General features: G+C 37.5%; 1 protein-coding gene across 2 annotated transcripts in view; it reads left to right on the top strand.

Annotated features, from left to right (window-relative positions):
* Positions 1-24,779, top strand: part of MRPL1 (mitochondrial ribosomal protein L1) — a 59,625-nt gene that overhangs the window by 3,226 nt on the left and 31,620 nt on the right. Inside the window, exons 2-7 of one of the 2 annotated variants that reach the window (XM_007455409.1) lie at positions 5,531-5,637; positions 15,026-15,030; positions 16,237-16,495; positions 18,878-18,961; positions 20,305-20,376; positions 23,837-23,948. In XM_007455409.1, coding sequence (XP_007455471.1) covers positions 5,566-5,637; positions 15,026-15,030; positions 16,237-16,495; positions 18,878-18,961; positions 20,305-20,376; positions 23,837-23,948 — 604 coding nt within the window. In that variant the 5' untranslated portion in view covers positions 5,531-5,565. Of the gene's footprint in view, positions 1-5,530; positions 5,643-15,025; positions 15,031-16,236; positions 16,496-18,877; positions 18,962-20,304; positions 20,377-23,836; positions 23,949-24,779 lie in introns of both variants that reach the window. The other variant, XM_007455408.1, reaches the window with a different exon arrangement.

Raw genomic sequence — 24,779 nt, 5'->3', positions numbered from 1 at the left:
AGAGCGGTCATTCATTGTATAATTACTTTTTTAATTACAGTTGTCCTGAGTGCTGTGAAGAAAAGTACAGGTTGTTATAAGAGTGTATATGAGAGACCTTAATCTATTCTGAGTCTTCAGGGAAGTCTTTTCTGAAGGAGTAGCTTAAGCAGAGTCCCTGAAAGATCACTGGATAGTTACGAATCAGCTATTGGACGGGGGAGTGGGAAGTAGTAGGGGAGAATGTCACAGATGGAGGGAAGATTATATTTGAAAATCTGAAGGTTGTAAAAACCACGGTGTGTTCAAGAAACTGAAAGGATGCCAGTGTATTTGAAGTGTGGCAAGCATGAGAGAGAATGGTGTTAGGTGAAGCTCGCTAAATAGGTTAGAAGCAGCTCATGGAGGACATTTTTAAGAATTTATTCAGAGAGCAAGGTGCAGCCATCCAAGTGTTGTAAGGGTATGACGAGATTTTGTTTTTAAATCATCCCTCTTACTGGTAGGTGGAAAAGAAATGGAAAGGACCAAGAGTAGTAGAAAAGTTTGGAGTCTGTTGCAGCATTCCATGTAGTAGATGATGGTGGCCTGGACTACAGTGCTTATGGTGGGAAGGCAAAGACTACATGGGTAAGATCTCCTGGGGAAAGTGAGGATTGTAGAGTTAGGTTGAGAAGCCCTGGGGAACTCTAACCTTTCAGTATCACGTGTAAGAGAATCAGCTAGCAAAGGAGATGGAGTTATTTCCATCTCATTGCCACGGGGTAGGGGTGAGGATAACTTTTGAGAATGAGTGCAGGTTCAGTTACGTTCCTAAGTAGTGGAGGAAGTTCTGAGGGCTTCTGTTTTCTCTGAAGTAGCGAGTGAGGTCATTTGCTAAGAGTTAGAGGAGAAGAAATATATTAAAGGAATATAATAAAATGCTACAGATAGATAAATTGACTACAGAAGGATTGAAAATACAGATATCATGGCCTAGCAGTGCTATTTAAGTAGTGGTATTTTTGTAGTTTATTTTTTCTTAGTCTGTAGCAGTTTGATTTCTGTTGAAAATTTTAATTTCTGGTTGTCATGACTGGGGATTCTAAAAGTAGTGGTTGAGTATTTTATAGCAGGTTGCAGTTGATGTATTCAAGAGAATTATTATTTTAAGTATCCTGCCAGGGTTGTGGGGTTCTTGTTTAGTACAATTAGAATTATTTTTTGGAAGTGTTTTCCGAATCTTGAGTGGATAATTGCTCTTCCTTCATTTACCATATGTGATTTTTCAAGGTAGCTGGCTTCTTTAAAAATGTGGAGAATCTCCTCTTAGGCTGTTGCATACCAGCATAGCCACTAAATTTGAGACTCTGGAGGTCAGGAACTGGATCTCATTAGTCTATTTCTCGTCTTTTTCCTAGCCGTTAAAGCCCCGGTTGTGGCTTTTGTGCCACAGTAATAAACAGGTTTCCTATACTGTCCCAAATGTCGGACCCATATGTTCACAGAATTCACAGTTTTGGTGGTTTTCTTGTACTTCAACTTTGTTTTGGAAGATTAGAATTAGAGATGAAATTGAGTTGTTAGGCATGTGGCTTTGATGACGTTTGAGCTGATGATAAGGAATAGACCAGGGGAAGATACGGAACTGGTGCATCCCTTTCAGATGTAACATTAACTGTAAAGGCCTTGAGTGAGGAATTAACTTGAGGGACTCCAGGGATTCAAGGATCTGAAAGAAGGTTCATAGTGAGCAAGTAAGAGAGTAATATGGAGTGACAGGCAGGGGCCGGCTCACATAGGGCCTTGCAGACCACAGTGAGGACTTGGTAGCTCTTCTGCGTGCACAGTGCCCTGCACTTGGAAGCTTAACTCATGAAATGAATTCATTTGATGTGTAGACAAGTCTTACAGCTTACATGCTATTGGTTTATATAATGAGTGGATTTTAAGATATTAGATTTTAACAGTAATTTTACATGAAAACCTAGTTGTAGAGCACTAATTTAAAAAGTTGAGTTTAGAGAGTTCCCTGGTTGCCTAGTGGTTAGGATTCTGGGCTTTCACTGCCATGGCCCAGGTTCAGTCCCTGGTCGGGGAACTGACGTCCTGCAAACCACATGGCACAGCCAAAAAAAAAAAAAAAAAGAAAAGAAAATTGAGTTTAAGCCCAATTAAACAGAGAAGAAAATATAGATGACCAAACATGAAAACATATTCAGCCTCATTCATAAGGAAATTTAAATTAAAACAACTCTGCATACCATCTTTCATCTACTAGGTTGACGAATATCAACGTGTTTGGTAACATACTATGTTGGGATGAGTGTATGGAAACAGGCAACCTTTTCATTGCTGGTTGAAATGTATATGGCACTGTTATTGTAGAGAGCAGTATTTATCAAAATTACAAACGTTCATATCCTTTGACCCCGCAAATTCCCTTCTTGAATTTATCCTATGAATATACTTGTGTGTGTGCAAAATGATGTTTGTACAAGGTCATTCACTGCAGCACTGTTTATAATAGCGAAATATTATAAATGAACTAATGGCTGGTCACTGATTATGATACAACCACACAGTGTAGTACTTTTGCAGCTCTGAAGAGATGAAGTCTTTATGAACTGATATGAAATTATTGCTGTAATACATATGTATAAATGTACCTTTGTGAAAGGCATACATGAGATTATATATACACATCTCATAAATAATGTGTGTACATCTATATCTAATATATGTGTGAAAATGGGCTCTAATACCTTTACATGAAACATAAAGGTATAGAACAGTGAGTAGAGTGTGCTACCATTTAATGAAAGAGTAGGGAAATAATATTTCTAGAGAGATGCATAAGAAATTACTAACGTGGGACGGAAGCTGGGTTTTAGGGGTTGGAGGAAGACTTTACTTTTGTATATTCTTTTGTAACCCTTAAATAAAAACATTTTCCTAGTATTTGTACATACAAACGATATTTATAACATACAAAGAATAATAACTTAAAATTCTGGATACTTACTAGTAAGCTTAAAAAATAAAGAACGTTATCAATACCTTCAAAGGCCCAAGTGCTTTTGTCTTATTTGATCTGTTTCTTCCCCAGAGGTAAGGCACTTTTCCTGAATTTCTATTTTATCACTCCATTGTTTTTCTGTATAGTTTTTTTTTTTTTTGGCTGCATTGGGTCTTCGTTGCTGCGCGCAGGCTTTCTCTAGTTGTGGTGAGCGGAGGCTACTCTTTGTTGTGGTGCGTGGGCTTCTCATTGCGGTGGCTTTCTTGTTGCGGAGCATGGGCTCTAGGTGCATGGGCTTCAGTAGTTGTGGTGCGTGGGCTCAGTAGTTGTGCGTGGGCTCAGTAGTTGTGGTGCATGGGCTTAGTTGCTCCACAGCATGTGGGATCTTCCCAGACCAGGGCTCGAACCCGTGTCCCTGTGTTGGCAGGAGGATTCTTAACCACTGTGCCACCAGGGGAGTCCCCTTCTGTATAGTTTTAACACATGCACACACACACACACACGCACACGCACACACACACACACACACACACACTCCTAAATACAATATTGATTACTTATGCATGTTTTTGAATTGAAATAATACCAAATGAATTCTTTTGCCAGTGACATTTTTGCTCAAATTATGTTTGTAAGATCCATCTATATATATGGCATATAGTTTATTCATTTTTACAGTCCTGTAGCTTTCCATTATAGGAATATACCACAAATTATTTATCCATCCTACTGTAGATACACACTTGGGTTCTTTTCTTCAGTTTTGCCATTTCAGTGATGTGATGATCATTCTTGTGCATGTCTCTTAGTACACGTGTGCAGGAGTTCCTCTAGGGTACATGCCCAGGAGTAGAATTGCTGCATCATTGAGGTGTGCATGCCCATCCTCTTTGGGTAATGCCGTATTGTTTTCCAAAATGGTATTCCAATTCATACTCTTAACTGCTATGTGTAAAATTTATCCTTATGTGATATTTTCAGCTATACAGGACTTTTAAAAAAGTTTTGCCAATTTGCGACATGTAAAACAGTGCTACTTAAATTATCTCATCTACAAACTGTTACCTGTCCCAAATAAGATCAAAGCACTCTTCCTTCATTGAGAAAGTCTTGTGGAAAAAAATTTTGTCAGCTGCACTAAATAATATACTTACTTAGTGATGTGTTTGATTTACATGCTGGGGTAATTTTAATTTGGTAACAGATAGGCTGTAACAGGCTCACAGACCACTCTTTAAGTAGCACCGTAAAATGATATGTTACTGTGGTTGAAATTAACATTTACCTGATTACTAATGAGACTGTACTTTTTTTTTTTTTTTTTTTTTTTTTACATGGGCCTCTCACTGTTGTGGCCTCTCCCATTGTGGAGCACAAGCTCCGGACGCACAGGCTCAGGGGCCCAAGCCCCCGGCCACACGGTTTCCCCAGCCATAGCTCACGGGCCCAGCTGCTCCGCAGCATGTGGGATCTTCCCGGACCGGGAAACCCATGTCCCCTGCATCGGCAGGTGACCTCTCAACCACTGTGCAACCAGGGAAGCCCAAGACTGTACATTTTTTGTATGTTTATGCATCGTTTGTATTTCATTTTCAGTTAGAAGTCTATTCATCTCTTGTTTATTTTTCAATTGGGTTGATCTTATATATTCTGGATATTAATCCTTAGTCCAGTATGTGTGTTACTATTATAATCTTCCAGTTTTTGGCTTGTCTTTTCACTTTCTTTAAAGTATCTTTTGATAAACAGGTGTTCTTAACACTAATGTAGTCACTTTTCGGTTAGTGCTTTTGGATTTTGTTTGTGAAATTGTTCCCTTCTCAGAGGTCATAAAGATATTTTCCTATATTCTGAAATCCTTTAAGTTTTGCCATTCACATGTAAGTCCTTAGTCCATCTAGATTTGATTGATTGCGTGTGCGTGTGTGTGTGGGTGTGTGTGTGTGATGTGAAATAGGGATCTAAATATACTCTTTTCCCTGTTGATAATCACTTGTCTTAGCACCACTTATTGAATTCTTTGCACAGTTATTTGCAATAACATCTCTGTCATATTTCAGTATCCATATGTACATGGGCTTGTTGCTGGGCTGTTTATTGTTTCATTAGTCTATTTTTCTTGTGCCAGTACCAAAGTGTCTTAATTACCATAGCTTTATAACAAGTCTTGACCTCTGGTAAGACAGTACCCTCCACTTTCTTATCCTTCAGAAGTACCTTGGGCAACTTGAATGTATTATCTATACAAGAAAAAAAAAAGACTAAAATTTAAATTAAAAATTCAGGATACATATTTGTAATCTATGATAATAGAGCTAAGATACTTTGTTGAGCCTGAACTAGACTAAGTTAAAAATAAATTAGGACAGAATTCTTCAATTAGATATGTTTACTTGGCTTTAGTTTCAAGAAGTACAGTTTCCATTTTTACACTTTTTAAAGATTGTGGTTAACTCACAAATATTGAATGTTTTTGTTTTAGAAACACTGAAAATGTAAAAACTATGTATGTAGTGATTAATATTAATATTTTACATGTTTTTTTCTTTCAAGTCTTGATACATCAGCAAAGGCATAGTCTTTCCAAGATGGCTTCTCAGACATCTCTTTATCCTTGTTCTGTGTATGTTCTGGTGCCCAACAGACATTTTGCGGTTGCTGCAAGGTAAGTTTCTTTGTTTTGTTTTTATTTTTTTAGTTATTTCATCTGCTATCATTTAAATCTTTGATTAAAAAACAATATGCTTGGGGGGCTTCCCTGGTGGCGCAGTGGTTAAGAATCCTCCTGCCAGTGCAGGGCACATGGGTTCGAGCCCTGGGCCGGGAAGATCCCACATGCTACGGAGCAACTAAGCCCGTGCTCCACAACTACTGAGCCTGTGCTGTAGAGCCCACGAGCCACAACTACTGAAGCCTTTGCGCCTAGAGCCTGTGCTCCGCAACAAGAGAGGCCACTGCGTTGAGAAGCCCACGCACCACAATGAAGACCCAATGCAGCCAAGAATAAATAAATAAATAAATAAATAAATAATAAATAAAAACCAATATGCTTGGTTCTGTAAAGACATACAGGGATATATAGTTGTAAAAGTTTACCATCTCTGCTTCTTTGACCTGATAGTCCTGAAGGAGAGGCATGACTTATTATAATAATACTTCACATGTGTTGAATACTAACATTCAATAACTAATTTAATACCTACAGCAGCCTTATGTGGAAGCCATTGTTATGCTCTTTTTTAGAGGCAGAAAGCAAGGAACCAATAGACTATGTAACTTGCCCAAGGTCACAGAGCTAGTAAGTGTTGGAGCTAGTATTCTGTGACATAATAAGAACTATTTATATTGGGCTCTGCCACCAGCTCCTGACACAGAGCTCATAAAATCCTTGTGATGTCCTGAGTGATAGGGATGCTAGGAGCATTTTTAAAAAATGTTTGGTCTTTGACCCAGTTCCTGATACAGAGCTCATAAAACCCTTAATTTTCTGGGTGATAGGAGTATCTTTTTGTCTAGTGAGGCAACTCTTGGTGGACTCCTGGATGGGGACTGGTCACTAGAAAGACCAAGCTGTGATTACAAGCTTGGAACTTTTAGACCTACCTTCCATCCTCCAGGGAGGAGAGAGGGGCTAGAGATTGCATTCATAATTGCTCATGCCTACATAATGAAGCCTCCATAAAAATCCCTGAACTATGGGGTTTGGAGAACTACTGGGTTGGTGAACACATCCACATGCTGAAAGGGTGGTACACCCAAACCCTACAGGGACAGAAGCTCCTGTGCTCCAGACGCTTCTGGACCTTGTCCCCTGTACCTATTCATCTGACTGTTCATCAGTATCCTTTATCATATCGTTTCTTAAGTAATAAACCAGTAAATGTTAAGTAAGCATTTGTCTGAGTTCTGCAAGCCATTCTAGCAAATTATGAAGCCTGAGGACGGGGGTCCTGGGGCCCCCCCGGTATATAGCTGTTGACCAAAAGTACTGGATGGAGGCCCAGACTTGCAATTGGCATCTGAAGTAGGGGCAGTCTTGTGGGACAGAACCCTTAACTTGTGGGATCTGATGTTTAATCCAAATAGTGTCAGAATTGTGTTGAATTACAGGCTATCCAGCTGATGTTGGATAATTGGAAGGTGTGGGGAAAAAAAATCCACACATTTAGTGTCAGAATTGTTGTGAGTAGAGGAAAATCGTTTCCTGTCTAACTATACACCCTGTCTGCATCTCACTTCCTTGCTTCTAACTTAACAGTGTATCCTGGAGATTGTTTCAGATGGAGCTGTTTAGTCATTTTTTTAAAATTGCGATATGATCGACATATTAGTTTCAGGTATGCAACATAATGATTTAATATTTGTATATATTGGGACTAACTAGTAAGTCTAGTTAACATTCATCACCATTCAGAGTTAAAAATTTTTTTTGTGTGGTGAGAACTATTAAGATCTACTCTCTCAGCAACTTTCAGATATACATTACAGTATTATTAATTATAGTCACCATGCTGTATATTACATCCCTTATTTAGGGGATGTAATGGCTTATTTATACATGGCTTATTTATTTTATAACCAGAAGTTTGTACCTTTTGACCATATTTACCTATTTCACCTGCACCCTACTCCCCCTGCCTCTGGCAATCACCAATCTGTTTTCTGTATCTGTAAGTGCATTTTTTTTTTTTTTTTTAGATTACACATATAAGTGAGATCATATGATATTTGTCTCTCTTTGGCCGACTTAGTTCACTTAGCATAAGAGAAAGGTCCATCCATGTTGTTGCAAATGGCAAGATTTCATTCTTTTTATGGCTGAATAATATTCCTCTGTGTGTGTGTGTGTGTGTGTGTGTGTGTGTGTGTGTGTGTGTGTGTGTGTGTGTGTGTGTGTGTGTGTGTGTGTGTGTGTGACATTTTCTTTATCCATTCCTCCATTAGTGGACTCTTAGATTGCTTCCGTGTCTTGGTTATTGTGTATATTGCTACAGTGAATATGGGTATAATATTTCATTGTGTGAATATATCATAACTTACTTAACCATTCCTTTATTGAAACACATTTTGGAAATGTCTTTCCAAAAGACATTTGCCTTTTGCTATTACAGATGATCCTGCATTGAATAATCATGTACATAGATCTTGTCAAATATTATAAATATATTTGTAGTATGAACTCAGAAATAGAATTGAATCAAAACATGTGTGCATTTATAATTTTGATAGGTAATACCAAATTGCCTTCATAGAGATCTTGCCAATTTATGTCCTTACCAGCAAGTATTGTTAGAATGCCTATTTTCCCATATACAATGTAGTCAAAATTTTTGAACTTTGCCAATTTGATAGGTAATAAATGGTATCATCATGTTTTTAATTTATATTTTATTACTGTTATTATTGAGGCTGTATATCTTTTTATCTGTTTAAGAGCCATCTATATTTTCCTTACTGTGAATTTTCTGTTCATGTCCTATTCCTATTTTTTTGTTGTTGATTAGTAGGAGCTCTTTATACGTTATAAATTAGCACATATCCGCACTATAACTTTAATATGTCTTAACTGCTGTAGTAGAGGAATAGACCAGGTACTGTGGGATTACAGATGAAAGGTCAATTAATTCTTCCTGGAGGAGAATATGGCAAGAAGTATTTGAGCTGGGTCTTTTTTTTTTTTTAAATAAATTTATTTATTTTTTGCTGCGTTGGGTCTTCATCACTGAGCATGGTCTTTCTCTAGTTGCGGCGAGTGGGGCTACTCTTCGTTGCGGTGCGCAGGCTTCTCATTGCGGTGACTTCTCCTTGCGGAGCACAGGCTCTAGGCACACAAGCTTCAGTAGTTGTGGCACGCGGGCTCAGTAGTTGTGGCTCTCAGGCTCTAGAGCACAGGCTCAGTAGTTGTGGTGCACGGGCTTAGCTGCTCTGCAGCATGTGGGATCTTCCCAGACCAGGGCTCGAACCCGTGTCCCCTGCATTGGCAGGCAGATTCTTAACCACTGTGCCACCAGGCAAGCCCTGAGCTGGGTCTTGAAAGATAGATAGGATTTTGCAGGGGAACTGGGAGAAAGGTATTTCACTGGTGCAGAAGGATGAAAGTGAATGATATAGCTTGAATATAGGATGAAGAGAGAGGAGGCAGAAATGATGCTAGTATGGAGGCTTCCTTTGAGTCTGAATAGTACCTGGATTCTTTTTGAGAATTTGGAGGAGTATTGGTTGTACCAATTTACATCCCTACCCATCAGTGAGTGAGAGTGCCCACATTTTTAACAACTCTGGATACCATCAATCTTTATTGGTGTTTCTTCATTGTATGTCTAATTTATATCTTTTGCCCATTTTTCTATTGGGCTGTTTGTCTTTTTCTTTCTGCTTTGTGGAATTATTTGTTTATTAGGGACATAAATTATTTTGAGAATATTTTATCTTTAAGTGTTGTTTTCTTTTATCCTATAGAAATTTCTCACTTTATGTCTTCCCCGTATTCCAGTACAACTTTAAAAGGAGTTTTCACTCACTTAAAAACTGTAGCATATGAAATATGCATGGGGCTTTCCTGGTGGCACAGTGTTTGAGGGTCCGCCTGCCAGTGTAGGGGACACGGGTTCGAGCCCTGGTCCAGGGGGATCCCACATGCTGCAGAGCAGCTGAGCCCGTGTGCCACAACTACTGAGCCTGCGCTCTAGAGCCCACGTGCCACAACTACTGAAGCCTGCGTGCCTAGAGCCCGTGCTCCGAGATGGGAGCAATGGGGGGCTCACCCCGCCGCCCCCCCCGCGCACCGCAGCAGCGGGTAGCCCCTGCTCTCTGCAGCTGGAGAGGGCCCATGAGGCGGCAGGGACCCAACACAGCCAAAAATAAAATAAATAAATTAAAAAAAAAAAGAAATATGCATGTTTTAAAAAAACTGTGAAAATTTATTAGCAGATAATTTTTTCCATGTCTAACAATGAGTTATTCAGTAGCTTGATGAGAATCATAGTATTCGCAATTTTAATTGTGGTTTTAATATTTTAACGTATTGACTTTATAATATACTAAAAAAATAGTTTTTTCATGGCTGATTTTCTATCAGGATCTGAGACAGGGTTGAGGGGCTTGTGCTTGCTTCTCTCTTCTCTCTTGTCACTCTGAATCTCCTCTCTTCTGCGTGTATGTGCATATACTCATGGTTTGCCAGTGGCATCTCTGACTCTGGTTTTGCTTCTCTCTTGACAATAGGTTCTTCTTCTTGCTTCTTTGTATATCTCAGAATATTTTATTGACTGCTAGATATTTTGTTCGAACAGTTGAGACTAAAGTACATACTACTTATGCCTGGAAATGGGCATGCCTCTTCTGTCACAGTGTTAAGTCAATCCAGTCAAAAGTTGAGCTGGGGTTTGGTTTTGTTACTGCTATGGTTACCACCACCAGCTTCAGATTTCTGCACTGTTACCTTGTGCTTAGGGTGGGGGCTGGGTTGCTGGAAGGTTTTTTTTTTCTCAGTGTTGCTGTTCCGTGCTCAGTTTTCAACCTTGCCTGTGCAGCTGTGCCTCAGAAGGGGGTCACTCTCCATACTCTTGCTCCTCCCCAAGTAGAAGACTGCTATTGCATATTACTCAGTGCTTGTCAGGCTGGTGATGGGTGCAGAAGGGATTCTGTGTTTTCCAAGTTCAGCCATTGTCTTAAGTAGGCCCAGTGTTGCTGGTCCTTGGGGATGAGGTTTTCTCAGTATTTCTCTCACTCCCCCCATGGTATGTATCTATTGCAGGTCTTGTGCCGTAGTGCCTGGACCCTTCCATAGCTTTATTGGTAGATGATACTGCACTCAGGACTATTTCCTGCCCCACCCCCGAGGATAAAAGTTTTAGTGTTTTTTCTCCTTTCTAGTGTTTTTTTCTTCTTTTATTTCCGTACATACAGTGGGTGTTTACCTGTGCCCTAGAGGGCTTCAGGGTTACTTGCCTTTCCGGCTGTAGTAGCTGATCTTCTCCATACTGCACCCTTGAAGGAGGCTCCCTAGTCCCCTGGCCTGCTCCCGTCTTTCCCGGGAGCATCTGGTGGAGGTCTGTGGAAAAGGCCCACGCACTGAGTGTGAACTCCTCTTGTGTCTGGATCTCTCAGGGGGTTTATACGTTAGTGCTAAAAGTTTAGCTGATTTTTTTTCCTGCCTGCTTGCCTTCCTCTTACTCTCTGCTACAGGTGAGCCCCACCTGGCTGTATGCATATGGAGTGGGGCTGTGGGGAGATTTCAGACCTGCTTGGTTGCCCTATGATCTCAGCTCTGTGATGCGTTCAAGAAAAGTTGTGATTTTATCTGACTCTGTCATTGTTAATGCTCTTTCCAGCTTTTATTTGTATCATTATTGACTAGGCTTTATTCTGTCAGTTTTTACATTTTAGGTATAAGCAGAACTTCTGCATTTAGTTTATTTTTTTAATTATTTATTTATTTGGTTGCTTGGGGTCTTAGTTCTGGCAGGTGGGCTCATTAGTTGTGGCACGCGAACTTTTAGTTGCAGCATGTGTGTGGGATCTAGTTCCCTGATCAGGGGTTAAACCTGGGCCCCCTGCATTGGGAGCGTGGAGTCCTATTCACTGCGCCACCAGGAAGTCCCTGCATTTAAGTTTAATGAATAAACCAGCATCAGAGGTGGGTGTTTGTGATTTTATTTATGTGATTACACTGAGAAGTAAGAATTCCAAACATTGGCATTCCATTAATAGTTATATGCCCTAGGCATTTTCTCTTTAGTTCTATTTAGTTCAGTTTAGTTTGACTGAGGTTGTGTACCCTCCTACCTCCACCCCAATTCCTCAAAGTAAAGGCTTCTTCAGCCTTAAAAGGACTTGGATCTCTGGGGTCACAGATCTTCAAGGTTCTTGAAGTGAGCTTTATTATAGCACTGATTTTTTTTCTTATCTTATTTTATTTGGGTATGACCATGGAATTATTTTTTCCTTTCATTCTCTTGGAGGTAGGAGACAGGTGAAGCAGGGAGAAAGTTATTACCTGAAAACAGTCTCTTATTACTCATTTAATCTGTGTGGTTTAGTTACCCAGGTAACTACAGCTAAATTCTGTTCTCTCTAATTCAGACTGCCAGGTGTTTCTCCCTCACCTTCCCCAAAACCTTTCTACTATGATTATTTTATTCTCTGAGAATCATAGTATTTAAGTTCTCCTGATAGGGCCTTACATAATTGCATGAACAACAGAATTCTTCTGGATGTGATTCTTATGAATAAAGGCAGACAATTTTTGGAGCGTCATGGAAAACAACAGGTGGTGGGGTTATAAAATTAATTATTATTGACAGATTTTATTCAATTGCAGTTTTTTTTTAATTTTGGAAGACAGTGTTTTCCTTAAAGTCCTATTTGCTCTGTGTTATAGTGATGTACTTTATTTTTCTTTTTACTAAAGTAGTGTTCTGTTTGTAACTTAATATTTTCACTGAACCATCTCAAATATTTTGTGAAACAAGGTCTAAAGTATAAATAAGTAAACTGCTGTATATCCCAACTCAGTCTCATTATGTATCAGACTTATATTGGGTTTTGCAAATATTTATTACTTTAAAAATCATATTTTAGCCCCTGGGAACTTCATATTACTAATTGCAAATTAAATGGACAGGTTCAGTCATGGTTAAAAATATAGTGGTGAAATCAGCATTTACATAAAGTAAATCTGTAGGTTATAGTTACAATATTTATTCCTTTGTTTATCTTAGAGAGTTTATTACTAAAACAGGCTCTCTAGGCTCCTTCTTCTATTCGCCTCACTGCTCTTTTACTAAATATAAAATGTGATTTCTCCAGTTTGGAAGGTTTCAGGATTTCGTGGTGTACTCCCAAATACCATTGGGGCACGTTGCATCATCCACTCAGGCACCTACTTAGACTTGTCAGCAGTCCAGTGGTAGGACACCTGTGTCCCATTAAAAATGAGGACTGTCATTATCTGCTATTTGGTCAAATTGCTTATTAGTTGGGAGGATACTCTTATTAGCTATGGTAATAAGGATTCATCCAGTGCTATAAGTGAGAATGGAATTATATGTTGGATTGGTTTTTGACGTTCTTTTTTAAAATATCATTTTACTGTCATCCATTTCTTTTGTATAAATTTTATAGGACCCCATATTGGTTTTCTGTTGCTGCTGTAACAAATTACCACAAACCTCATGGCTTAAAACAACTCAAGTTTATTAGCTTGCAGTTCCGTAGGTCAGAATTCTGACATGAATCTCACTGGACTAAAATCAGGGAGTCATCAGAGCTTCGTTCCTTTCTGGAGGATCTAGGGGAGAATCTGTTTCCTTGCATTCCCAGCTCGAGAGGCTACCCATATTCCTTGGCTCATGGCTCCCCCTTCCTCCGTCTTCAAAGCTAGGAATGGCATATTGAGTCCCTTTCATGCTCAAATTTCTCGTCTCTCTTCCCATCTCTATCAGATGCGGATGAGAAAGGGGAAAGTTTCTCTGCTTTCAAGGACTGTGTGATTTGGGCCCACCTGGGTAGTCCAGGATAATCTCCCCATCTCAAGTTCTTTAACCTTAATCCCGTCTGCAGAGTCCTTTTTGCCAGGTAGATACAGACATCTTTGGGAAGCCATTATTCTGTCTACCTTAGAACCCAGACATCTTTCTAAAATATTATTTCACTAATTTAAAACTTGTATGGTTAAAAGATTAAAGGTGTGATTTGAATTAATGCTGAGAAAATATATCACCTCTAGCTCTGACTTCTTAACTTCAAACTCTTACCTGTAATTTTCTGTTAAACATATTTTCTTAGTTTGTAAGCATCTTGTTAGCATTTGCTACGTAACAAACTACCTTATAATTAATTATCATTGCCCACACATCTCTGGGTGAGCTGATCTAAGCTAGGTTTGGATGGGTGTCTCTGATGACCTTGGCTGGGCTTGCTGTGCATCCGTGAGTCTGCTGCAGGTCAGCTGAGAATTGTCTAATCTAAGGGCTCTGTGGGGCAGCTTTGTTTCACACTTCTCGCATCCTCCCACCTTGGGCTACCCCGGGCCTGTTCTTATGAAAATGGCAGAAATACAAACTTACAAGTGGAAACAGATGAAGCCTCTTATGCCTTAAGCTTAGAGCATAGAAACTGTCACTTTTGCTTTATTCTATTGGTCTACTAGTCACATGACCAAATCAAGGCACTGAGAAATATACTCCACCCTTTTAATTGGGAGGAACTGCAGAGTCACTTAGCAGAGGGACTTGAATAGAGAGAGGGGGTAAGGAATTGGGGCCAGTGATGCAACTAACCCCACACTCAATCTCTATTTACCCAAACTGAACTCATCTCTGTGACTACCTTCCTCATAAGAAACCTGTTTTGTTTTCTTTGTTTCTGGTTTTAGTTAATGATACTACTCTAGTCACCCAAGCCAGAACCCTACAAAGTATTCTAGAGTCTTCTCTTTCTCCTTTCCCTATCTTCAATATTTACCTTGTAAAATATCTCTGTAATCTGTCCAGCCTATTACCATCACAGCTCTGGTTCAGGCTGTCATACCTCCTTGAGAGGGAGCGAGTTGTCTCTTAATTGTCTCCAATATAGCTTCCATCAAATCCATCCCTTATATTGCAGCCAGAATACTCTACCTGAAATACAGATCCCACTCCTGTTCAGTGGCTTCTCATTGCTTCTAGAGGAGGCCCTCTGTGATCTAGATTTGCCAGCCTCATGTGCTGCTGTTTCCTGCCTTTTGCTTTACCTTTAGTTCAGGAGTCAGTAAAATATGGCCAGTGGGCAAAAAAATCTGGCCTGCCATCTATTTTTGTACAGTTCATGAGCTGAGAATGTTTTTCACATTTTTAAGTGATTAGGAAAAAAAAGGAAAAAAGGAACAGTATTTTGTGACACATGAAAATTATAAAATTTAAACCAGTGTTCATAAATAAAGTTTTATTGGAACAGAGCTACACTCATTCATTTTTGAATTGGCTGTGGCTGCTTTCACATTACAATGGCAGAGTTGAGTCATTGAGACAAGAGACCATAAAATATTTGCTCTGTGATCCCTTACAGAAAAAGTTTATCAACCCCTGCTGTAGTCAGCTAGAACTTATAATAGCTCCGCTTATGTACCATTCTGTTTATCATGCCTCAGTAATTTTATTACATTGTTTCTTTACCTGGATAACTCTATAGCTTTATTGCTATATAATTTACGTACCAAACAATTCACCCATATAAAGTGTACAATTCAGTGGTTTTTAGTATATTCACAGCATTGTGCAACCATCACCACAGTCAGTTTTAGAACATTTTCATTATCTTCCCTCAAAACCTCATGCGCATTAGCAGTCGCTCCCCATTTCCTTAACCCTCTCCCCTGGCCCTAGACAACCACCAAATCTACTTTCAATTTCTATAGATGTGCCCATTCTTGATATTTACTATAAATGGAACCATACAACATGTGGTGCTTTTGTGACTGGCTTCTTTCACTTAGCATAATGTGTTTAAGGTTTATACAAATTATAGCATGTATCAGTGCTTCATTTCCTTTCATTGCCTATTAATATTCTGCTGTATGAATATACCACATTTTGTGTATCCATTCATCAGTTGATGGACATCTGGGTTGTTTTACTTTTTGACTCTTTTGAGTAACGCTGCTATGAATATTTGTGTACAAGTGTTTGTGTGATCATATATTTTCATTTCTCTTGGGTATATATCTGGGCTAATTCTTCCTTATCCTTCAAGAATTGATGTTGGGGTCATCTCTTCCAGAACTCTTCCCTTCCTCCTAGGCAGGGTTAATGTCTTTTCCCTATGGCCCTGATAACATTCTCAAAGTATTTACCACATCATATTGAAATTATCTCTTTGCATGTCTGTCTCCTCTAAGTTTCTGGAGAGCAACATCAAGGCCTTATCCAACTTTGTATCCATTGCAAACAGTTCAAAAGTTCACTTAATATTTGTTGCACTAGAAAAACTATAAAATAATCTATGCTTTTGAATTAAAATAAACTTTATCTTTTGTCTTTTTTTGGTCTAACATACATTCAGAGCAAGGCTCTGGACGTGCAGGCTCAGCGGCCATGGCTCACGGGCCCAGCCGCTCCGCGGCATGTGGGATCTTCCCGGACCGGGGCGCAAACCCATGTCCCCTGCATTGGCAGGCGGACTCTCAACCACTGTGCCACCAGGGAAGCCCCATTGCCTTTTTTTTTTAAGTCTCTTGGACTACATATTGAGATAACTGATCTTGAATTTTTTTTTTTAAGGCCTGCAAAGAAAACAAAAAAAGGTGCCAAAGAAAAAGCATCGGATGAGAAAAAAGATGAGATAGAAAAAATAAAGTCATATCCCTTTATGGAAGGTGAACCTGAAGATGATGTCTACCTAAAACGCTTATATCCAAGGCAGATATACGAGGTGGAGAAAGCTATTCACTTACTTAAGAAATTTCAAGTTCTGGACTTTACTAATCCAAAGCAAGGTGTCTATCTTGATTTGACGCTGGATATGACACTGGGGAAGAAGGTATGTAGACTCAATTAAAATTTATTTGTGAACAGTGGTTGAAAGAATTACCGTTTCTTCATTTAAACAATTTTTGTCTCCTGTAATAATTTTTAGAAAATCTTGTGCTCTTTCTGAACTTCAGGTTGAAAAATATGTTTGTTTGTCTTAATTTTCCAAATATAAGATAAAATGTTGAATATACTCTGCAGAGTTGATGAACATATATCTCCTCTTCATCTGAAAGTCACTGGTATAAATTTTAATAAAAGTAGTGTTAAAATTAATTGAGGTATTGCTGTAACTTTGAAAAATGACTTAGGCTGCCTGGGTATGTTGTTCCTTCTCTGTAAATGAGGACTTTGGATTAGCTTAGTAGGCTTCAGATGTGTTCCTTAGAATCCTAAAGTTGAGACTAAGTTTGGGTGGAGTTCCAAGCCCCTTACTCTCATCTCAGCCAGAACCTTTCTCCTTTGTCTGTTTATATATTGCAGTTCCATGGAAGACTTGTTTATAAAATTCTAAAAGTGGGAAAAACACTAGATTAGATATGAGGTCCATTACAACTCTAAATTTTATAAGCTTCTCACTTAAGAAGTCTGATTTTTTTGGAGATGATATTTTAATTTTTATTCCGAGAATGTCTTTTTTGGGTCAAACTAGAAGGTATGTAGTTTTGAATACAGTTTAACAACCTCAACAACAACAATTAATTGAGCACATAGAAGGAGGCAGTACAGCACAGTGCTTAAGAGCATAGGCTCTGGAGTCGGGTTATAGTACAGGCCAGAATCCTGGCATCACCAGTTACCTGCTCTTTGAGCTTCTGGTTTAACCTCTCTAAATCTCAGTTTTTTCCTCTCTTTATAAAGGGGGATAAAATGCTTATTAGTTCATTTGGTTATAGTGAGGATTAAATGAGATGATAGTGAAGGATTTGGTAAGAGTTTAATGATAACGATCAACATTTACTGGAAACTTTCTGTGTACCAGCCACAGTGCTAAATGCTTTGCATGCATTTGCTCATTTAATGCTATAATAATCTCAGAAGAGGAAGCTGAGACACAGAAAGTGAAGTAACTTGCTCAAGGTCACAGAGTAGGGGGTGGAGTTAGGATTTGAACCAAGGTTTGTCTCATTTCTTAGTTCTTATTTATTATAGTTCATACCAGCCCTGTTGTAATTTTATTTTATACCATAGTGTTACTGTTCTTTTATTTTAAAATGTTATACTGTCCAAGATAATCACTTTCTCAGTCAACCATTAATGTAGTTTATAACGAAGTCTTGTATGACCACAGGTTTCATTTCATAAATGGAAGCCACTTGTAAACTAATAACATTGGAAGGGTACAGTTGTTTTCCTGAGACATTTTTTGTTATTGATAGAGTGCTTGTAAAACAAGCCAGCATCCCCCAGGGGATGCTATTGTGATTGCTTGCCATTGAAAAATTTACTGAAGTCAGTTGTGACATGTTAATGACAAAGGAATGCCAGTCAGTAAAACTGAGTTGCATGTCTGATATAAAGTGTGCTTAAGAGTTTGTGCCTTCTTGTCTGAAAAGAAATTCTCAGGAGGTTATCTGTATGCAAAGCTTTTCTAAAAATATAATCTTTCAATCAGTTTAATTAGAGAGCAACTCCTTTTCTCTTTCTTCCAGACCTTAAGGCTACACCAAAACTGTGGGCCTAGAACTTGTTTCCCTGCGATGTCTCCCTAAGAGATCTGAGCCATAGGCCTAGACAGGTCCTTGACCCAATGACTGGACATATTAGTTCTGAGGCCCTGTAGAAACTCCACCTGTATTAGGGCGCCTCACATGCATTCCATTATTTATTTGGGATTTTCCAGCTGGCTTCCCAAATATATCTGAAAGTGGTGGGTGGTCCAGGTAATTTCAAAATAGACCCACTTAGAAGAGCCTTTCAGGTTTGACAATCAATCTTGGATTTAAAGTTAATATCATCTGATTTACCTGATTGTTTAGAGCCAATGATGGAAATTAGGGGTGACCTACTGAACAGATCAGCTGGATATTGTTCAATATGCATAGCTATATACATGTCCTGCTTGATGGTATTAAAAAAATTACATGTTCTTTTGAATTTAATTCAGGGCAGCAAACATTTATTGGCATCCATCATGTGGGAAGCATTGTACTAGGTGCTGGGGAAGATATGCATTGTGCAAACACATCTGTTAATATGTGATGAATGATGTAGAGATAGAGGCCAAGTGCCATGGGAGTATGGAGCTGGGGAGAGAGATTTAGATTTTTATTAGGATTTCTTACAAAAGAAATATAATCTCTTATGCCTTAAAGTGTAACCAGTGAATATTTCAGATATAGAAAAGCTGAATGAATTTTTCATAATTGATTTTCCATTGTTGTGTATTTAGAAAAAAGTGGAGCCGTTTGCCAGCGTTCTTAGTTTGCCATACCCATTTGTTTCAGAGACCAGTAAAGTTGCTGTATTTACAGGGGTGAGTAACCTTTGTCAACTTTTTATATCATTTAATTATTTTTACATATCTCATTAGTCAATGATTAGAATAACTGAATGAGGGCTTCCCTGGTGGCGCAGTGGTTGAGAGTCCACCTGCCGATGCAGGGGACACGGGTTCGTGCCCCAGTTGGGGAAGATCCCACATGCCGCGGAGCGGCTGGGCCCGTGAGCCATGGCCGCTGAGCCTGTGCGTCCGGAGCCTGAGCTCCGTAATGGGAGAGGCCACAACAGTGAGAGGCCCGCGTACCGAAAAAAAAAAAAGAATAACTGAATGAGTAGAGTTAGAGGAAACCTTAGCATTCCTCTGGACTTATTTTCCCCACATGAAGCTCAAAGCAATTAGATGACTTATTTGAGGTTGGTCCTTCTCATTAGCTTGAGAAAGAGCTAAGCCACAACGTTAACTTCATCATTATTCATCTACCATATTATGTTTCTTACAAGAAACTGAAGAGAAGTATAGAATTTATCCTACTAGCTGCTGCTTCCAAATGAAGCTCTTCAAACAAGAATAACATTGATGTTAAAGCAGTGGGCCCATTTAGTGCTATGAAGACATAGAAACCACACTTTTAAAATGGTCTAGTCTGGAAAGTCAAAGTCAAGGTGATAACAAGTGTAGTAATACAGCTCTTTGTCATTCTTTTTGTATTATAAACATTTGTTTATAACATGTTCATGAATTTGTTTTGTAAGGTGTTTTGATTCCTCTCTGTCTGTCTCACTTTCAATGAAGAAATTCTTTACTCTTTTCCTAGGAAAGTAGAGAATATAGCTCTTGGAATGCCACAAAACTTGAGTAAATAAGGGAGTGATATGTTTTCACAGTAAAACCAAATGGCATGAATGGAACATATAGAAAAAAAAAAACCCTAATACTGTGCATTTTTCTTTTGAATTTTCAGACAATAGGTTAAATTTTGGTTCTCGTTTCATAAATTAAAAAAATTTTACTCTTGTATATTGGTTTGATAAAATGTCTCCATTTAAATTAGCAAACCTAAATATATTTTAATCTTTTACTTTTGGAAGATGATGTATTGATAGCATTGGAGACTAAGGACCACTTGGTGGGTTCCTAATATGCCATTTTGATGTGTTTCCTCATATGTTAAGTCAAGAAACACTTTAATCACCTCTAAACTAAACTTGTTCTGGATGTAATATCTCTGATGCATCTAGTTGAAAATTGATACACATTCAATTAAAACTAAAAAAAAAACAGTTTTTATTTTGAACTGTGGTATTATTTCTGACAAATACTTGAAAGCAGACTGAATTTGCTTAAAGATTGATGTTCATACTATTGTGTTTTGGTAGAATGCATCAGAGATAAAAATAGCAGAAGAAAATGGAGCTGCATTTGCAGGAGGAACTAATCTGATTCAGAAGGTACAGTATTGTTTTCATGTTCATTAGTTATAGAAATTGTTCTGTTATCTTTGCCATCTGTTGATTTATTACATGTGGAACATAACCACTCTGTTCATATCTTTTGATCAATGGTTAGTAGAGCTTTACAGAACAGGGCAAAATTTTCCTGCTCTTCTGAGTCTCAAAATCAAGCTAAGAAAAAACTATCCAGACTTTCTGATATTAACTATGCTTGATTTATATTGTGATTTTTTTTCTTTGCTTCCTATATGTTTGTGAGAGTTCTGTGGGTAGACTGGAAAGGGCAGTGTGACTCTTTCTGGTTTTGAATGTGAGATTTGAGATGAAGTGCAAAAGGTAGCACACATGGATATCTCTATTCACATTCTGAAGGTCAGATATTTGTTTTGTTTTCTTGGAGTGAAAAGTGTGATTTGCTTTAGTAGATCACAAAGGATAGTATCTGACCTCTATAATATGGTACTTTTAGTTACTCTTAACTTTTACCTCCCCAACTTCATCAGTTCAAGTAATGTAGGCTTAGCATGGAGGCAAAAAAATGATTATATAGCCTGCCTTGGGAAAATAACAAAGAATTTGTGGAGCCCATTTGAAACAAAGACTTTTTTTTTTTTTTTAAAGAGGTGGGGAGGGGAATTTTCTGGTGGTCCAGTGGTTAGGACTCCTCACTTTCACTGACGAAGGAACTAAGATCCCGCGTGGCCAAAAAAAAAAAAAAAAAAAAAAAGACGTGGGGAGAAGAGGCACATCTGTTGAATTTTGGGAGTTGTTTCTGAAATACAAAAGACTTCCCTAACGCAAAAAAAAAAAAAAAAAAAAAAAAAAAGACGTGGGGAGAAGAGGCACATCTGTTGAATTTTGGGAGTTGTTTCTGAAATACAAAAGACTTCCCTAACATTCTCTAAAATCCTCTCTTCTAAATTTAATCCTTTAGACTGTGGATACTTATTGTTTTGTTTTTAGAACGGGAGAAAGTGATATGAAAATTTATCTTTTGTCCTGTATCCAGATTTTGATTTGGGGGAAGTTTTAACTGGACCATTAACTGGACCAAGCACAACAGTGCTTGTAGCATGTTTTTTCTACCCCAGTAGTTCTCTAAATTTGGTGTGGATTCTGGATTTTTAAGGAGAATCTCTAGAATTATTTTGGAGAGCAGAACTAATGGAAAATATGAAGAGATTGTACTTTCATACAGCTTCTAGGTCAAAGTCAGAGGGTGGTGCCCAGTTCTCTCTGATGTATCATAAATTTTAATTTAGTAAGATTATTAAAATTCTTTTAATATTAAAAAATAAACAATACCACAGATTCTTTGGAATTTGAGAGTGTAGCTTGGACCCCGGAGTCAGAGAACAAACTATTCTTATTAAACTTGTGTACTGCCTTCCATCTGTTTTCTTCCGCAAGCATAAGAGTATCTTATAGAACAGTCATAGCAACAGTGGAGTTTGAATAGATATCTCCACTTCTTAAATGTTAAGTAAGAAGTTACTTCTCAAGAAAGAAATGGTATGGGAGCAGAAAGTATTCTGTATCATTAAGTTCATTAAATAAAATATTTTGAAAAAAGTAACCCAAATAAGGAAACCAGGTGCATTTTGAAATTATTTGGTAAGTAAAATATTACAGGTACAGAATTTCTCTTTAGGTGCCCCACTGATGATCTATTATTAGAGGGAAAAATGCCACCTATATAAGGCATCAAAACCAGTATATTCTTGCAGGTTACCCCCTGGTATCTTTTAAAACTCATCCATTTTATTTTCAAAAGGTATTCAGGTTGTGAAGTAAATTCAGTACAGTTTTGTAAATAGTATCATGGCTGCAATTTTTTTTTTACACATTCTTTTATTTTTTAATTAAATATCAATACTATTTTACTGAGTGCTTGTAATAGGTAAATGTAGGATGAGTTTACTGAACTTTTAGTCATTTCTTAGGTAAGACTTTATTTACTAAATTCATTTTGCTTTAATTACAATACTTGTGAAATATCACAAGTATGCTTGGTTCTGAGGGATTTTTAAATAGTTTCATTTTTACTTGTCTCTAAAGCATGCATGATTTTCATCCATATAGTTTTATATTATTCAATGATATGATCTTAAGGTTAACTATAGCATAACTTTCAAACATAATTTTAAATTTAATTCAAAGGAACATGTTTTAGAATCAGTATTAGAAGATGTTGGAGTAGAAATGTCACATACAGTTCTTTGACATTTCAAAATTGCCTCTGCTTTCATGTTTCTAGTGATGAGAGCCCTAGTTCTGGAACCACACTGCCTGTGTTTCAGTTCTGGGTCTGCCTCTTAAAAGTGCACAGATTGACTCGTCCTCCTTAAGCCCTCCATTTCCTTATCTGGAATGTGTGGTCAATAGTACTTTCTTTGTAGATTTATTGTAAAGACTTGATGAACTAAACCATGTATGATACTTAGCAGAATGCTTGGCATGTTATAAGTTCTCTTTTAAAGTAAGTTGTTATTGTTTAGGGGAGCACAGTATGTTGTTTAGGGAGTAAAGAATTTGTAAAAAGAAGAAATAGTAACAGGAAGATAAAATTCCAGAATCACACTTAATTTTGCCAGAGTCCAGGTTTTTACAGTTCAGTGTGTAACCCCAAACCAAGGCTTTGAATGACATACTGTGATAAGATTTTATGCAAAAAAATCATTGGTAAAATATTTGTTGTCCAGGCAGTATTGTTCTGAAAAGTTGCTTCATTTTATAATCAACTGAATTTTTAAATGGAGTATACTGTAGGAGTAAAACAATTATTTTGGGTGCCTGCCTGAATTAATTTAAAATGTCTTTTAAAAATTGAAATTATTTTCTTAGCTCTTAGAATGGAAATAGAGTATGGATAATAAACTATAAGTAAACTTGTCTTTGACCATTCCATTCCTCTTTTATTTTTTGGAGGCAAAGAGAATTTTGGTTTCAATTCTTTGTGAAAATAATTATAGATTCAGTTCTCCTGATGCTCCAAATTTAGGAAAGCAGTGTAGTTGCTTGTGATTTGGCAGCTAGTGGTTATTAATTTTACATGTGATCTATTACAAAATTTTCAACATATTTCTTCAGTTTTGATGGACATATGAATTCAACTTTGTGGCACTGTATAAGCCGTGTACACATCAGTGATATGTTCTAGCTTGTAACACTGCCTAACATAACGCCATGGAAGAATTAATTAAGCCCATTAAATGTTGGTTTATTTGTTTGTTTTTAATGGATGTGGCTATTTTTAAAAGGAAACATCAGAAAATGTTTTGCTTCTGATGGTTTTCATAATGATAAATGTGTTCAAATGATCCTTGTGGTTAAAAAATTGTGCTTAATAGCTATTTTCTAAATTATAAGGGAAATTATTGCTACATTAGACTTTATTTTTAGAAGGATAAAAGCTTTTTATACAATCTAAGGTTATCTTTTCCCCTCTGATTTTTAGATTTTGGATGATGAAATTCAACCAGACTTTTATGTAGCTGTTCCAGAAATAATGCCGGAGCTTAATCCATTAAGGAAGAAACTGAAAAAAAGATTTCCTAAGCTTACTCGAAGTAAGGGAGAATTCTTTTACTATTTCAATATGCTATCAACAACTTTCTAATAAATATGTTTAGTTAGAAAACAAAATTCCTAATATATGTGTAGAATAAATAATATATTCTGGTGTTTGAGTTATATAGGAATATATGGATTTAATATTTTTTTTCCTTTGGCATTAATATTGGTGATTTAATGTAATTTGAAGACCTAGTTACTTTATAGTACCAGATCTTTAAATTTAGGCCATATTCTAGTTTTAAATTAGTGGAACATATTACCCACTACGTATGTTATCATCATACTATTTTATACCTCTTTATCAATATAACATGTATGCTCATTTATGTTAGCATTCAACATATATGTATGAATGCTTACTGTGTATGGTTCTGCAGTTATTTCCCTTGAGCAACTTTTCCCTTGTGGATATTTCCCCCTTATGAAACCTAGTAAGAGAAGTAAGGGTGCCACATAAATAGACTTGTTATAAAGTATGAAGTATTATATGATAAATTCACAAGGTGCTGTAGGTGTTCAGTAGAGGAGGAATTTATACATAGGTGGGGAAATCAGAGAAGGCACGCTGAAGGGGGTGACATTTAAACTGTACCTTGAATAATTTGGTGAGCAGATTAAGGGGGATATTATTTTAAGTGGAAAGAATCTGTTAATCATAGACACTGAAGTAAGTTAGAAATTATAGGCTACATCCCAGAAATATCAATTAGTTCTCTTTGGCTGTAGTGAATGGTACCCCTATGAAATGAAAGATAATATGTTGGACAGGTAGATTGATGCCATGTTGAGCAGAATCTTGAATAAGATCCTAATAAATTTGGACT

This window comes from Lipotes vexillifer, unplaced genomic scaffold (assembly GCF_000442215.2).
Source record: "Lipotes vexillifer unplaced genomic scaffold, Lipotes_vexillifer_v1.1 scaffold749, whole genome shotgun sequence".
NCBI lineage: Eukaryota > Metazoa > Chordata > Mammalia > Artiodactyla > Lipotidae > Lipotes > Lipotes vexillifer.
Note: the sequence above shows the minus strand (reverse complement) of the source record. Positions and strands in the feature narration are given on the sequence as shown.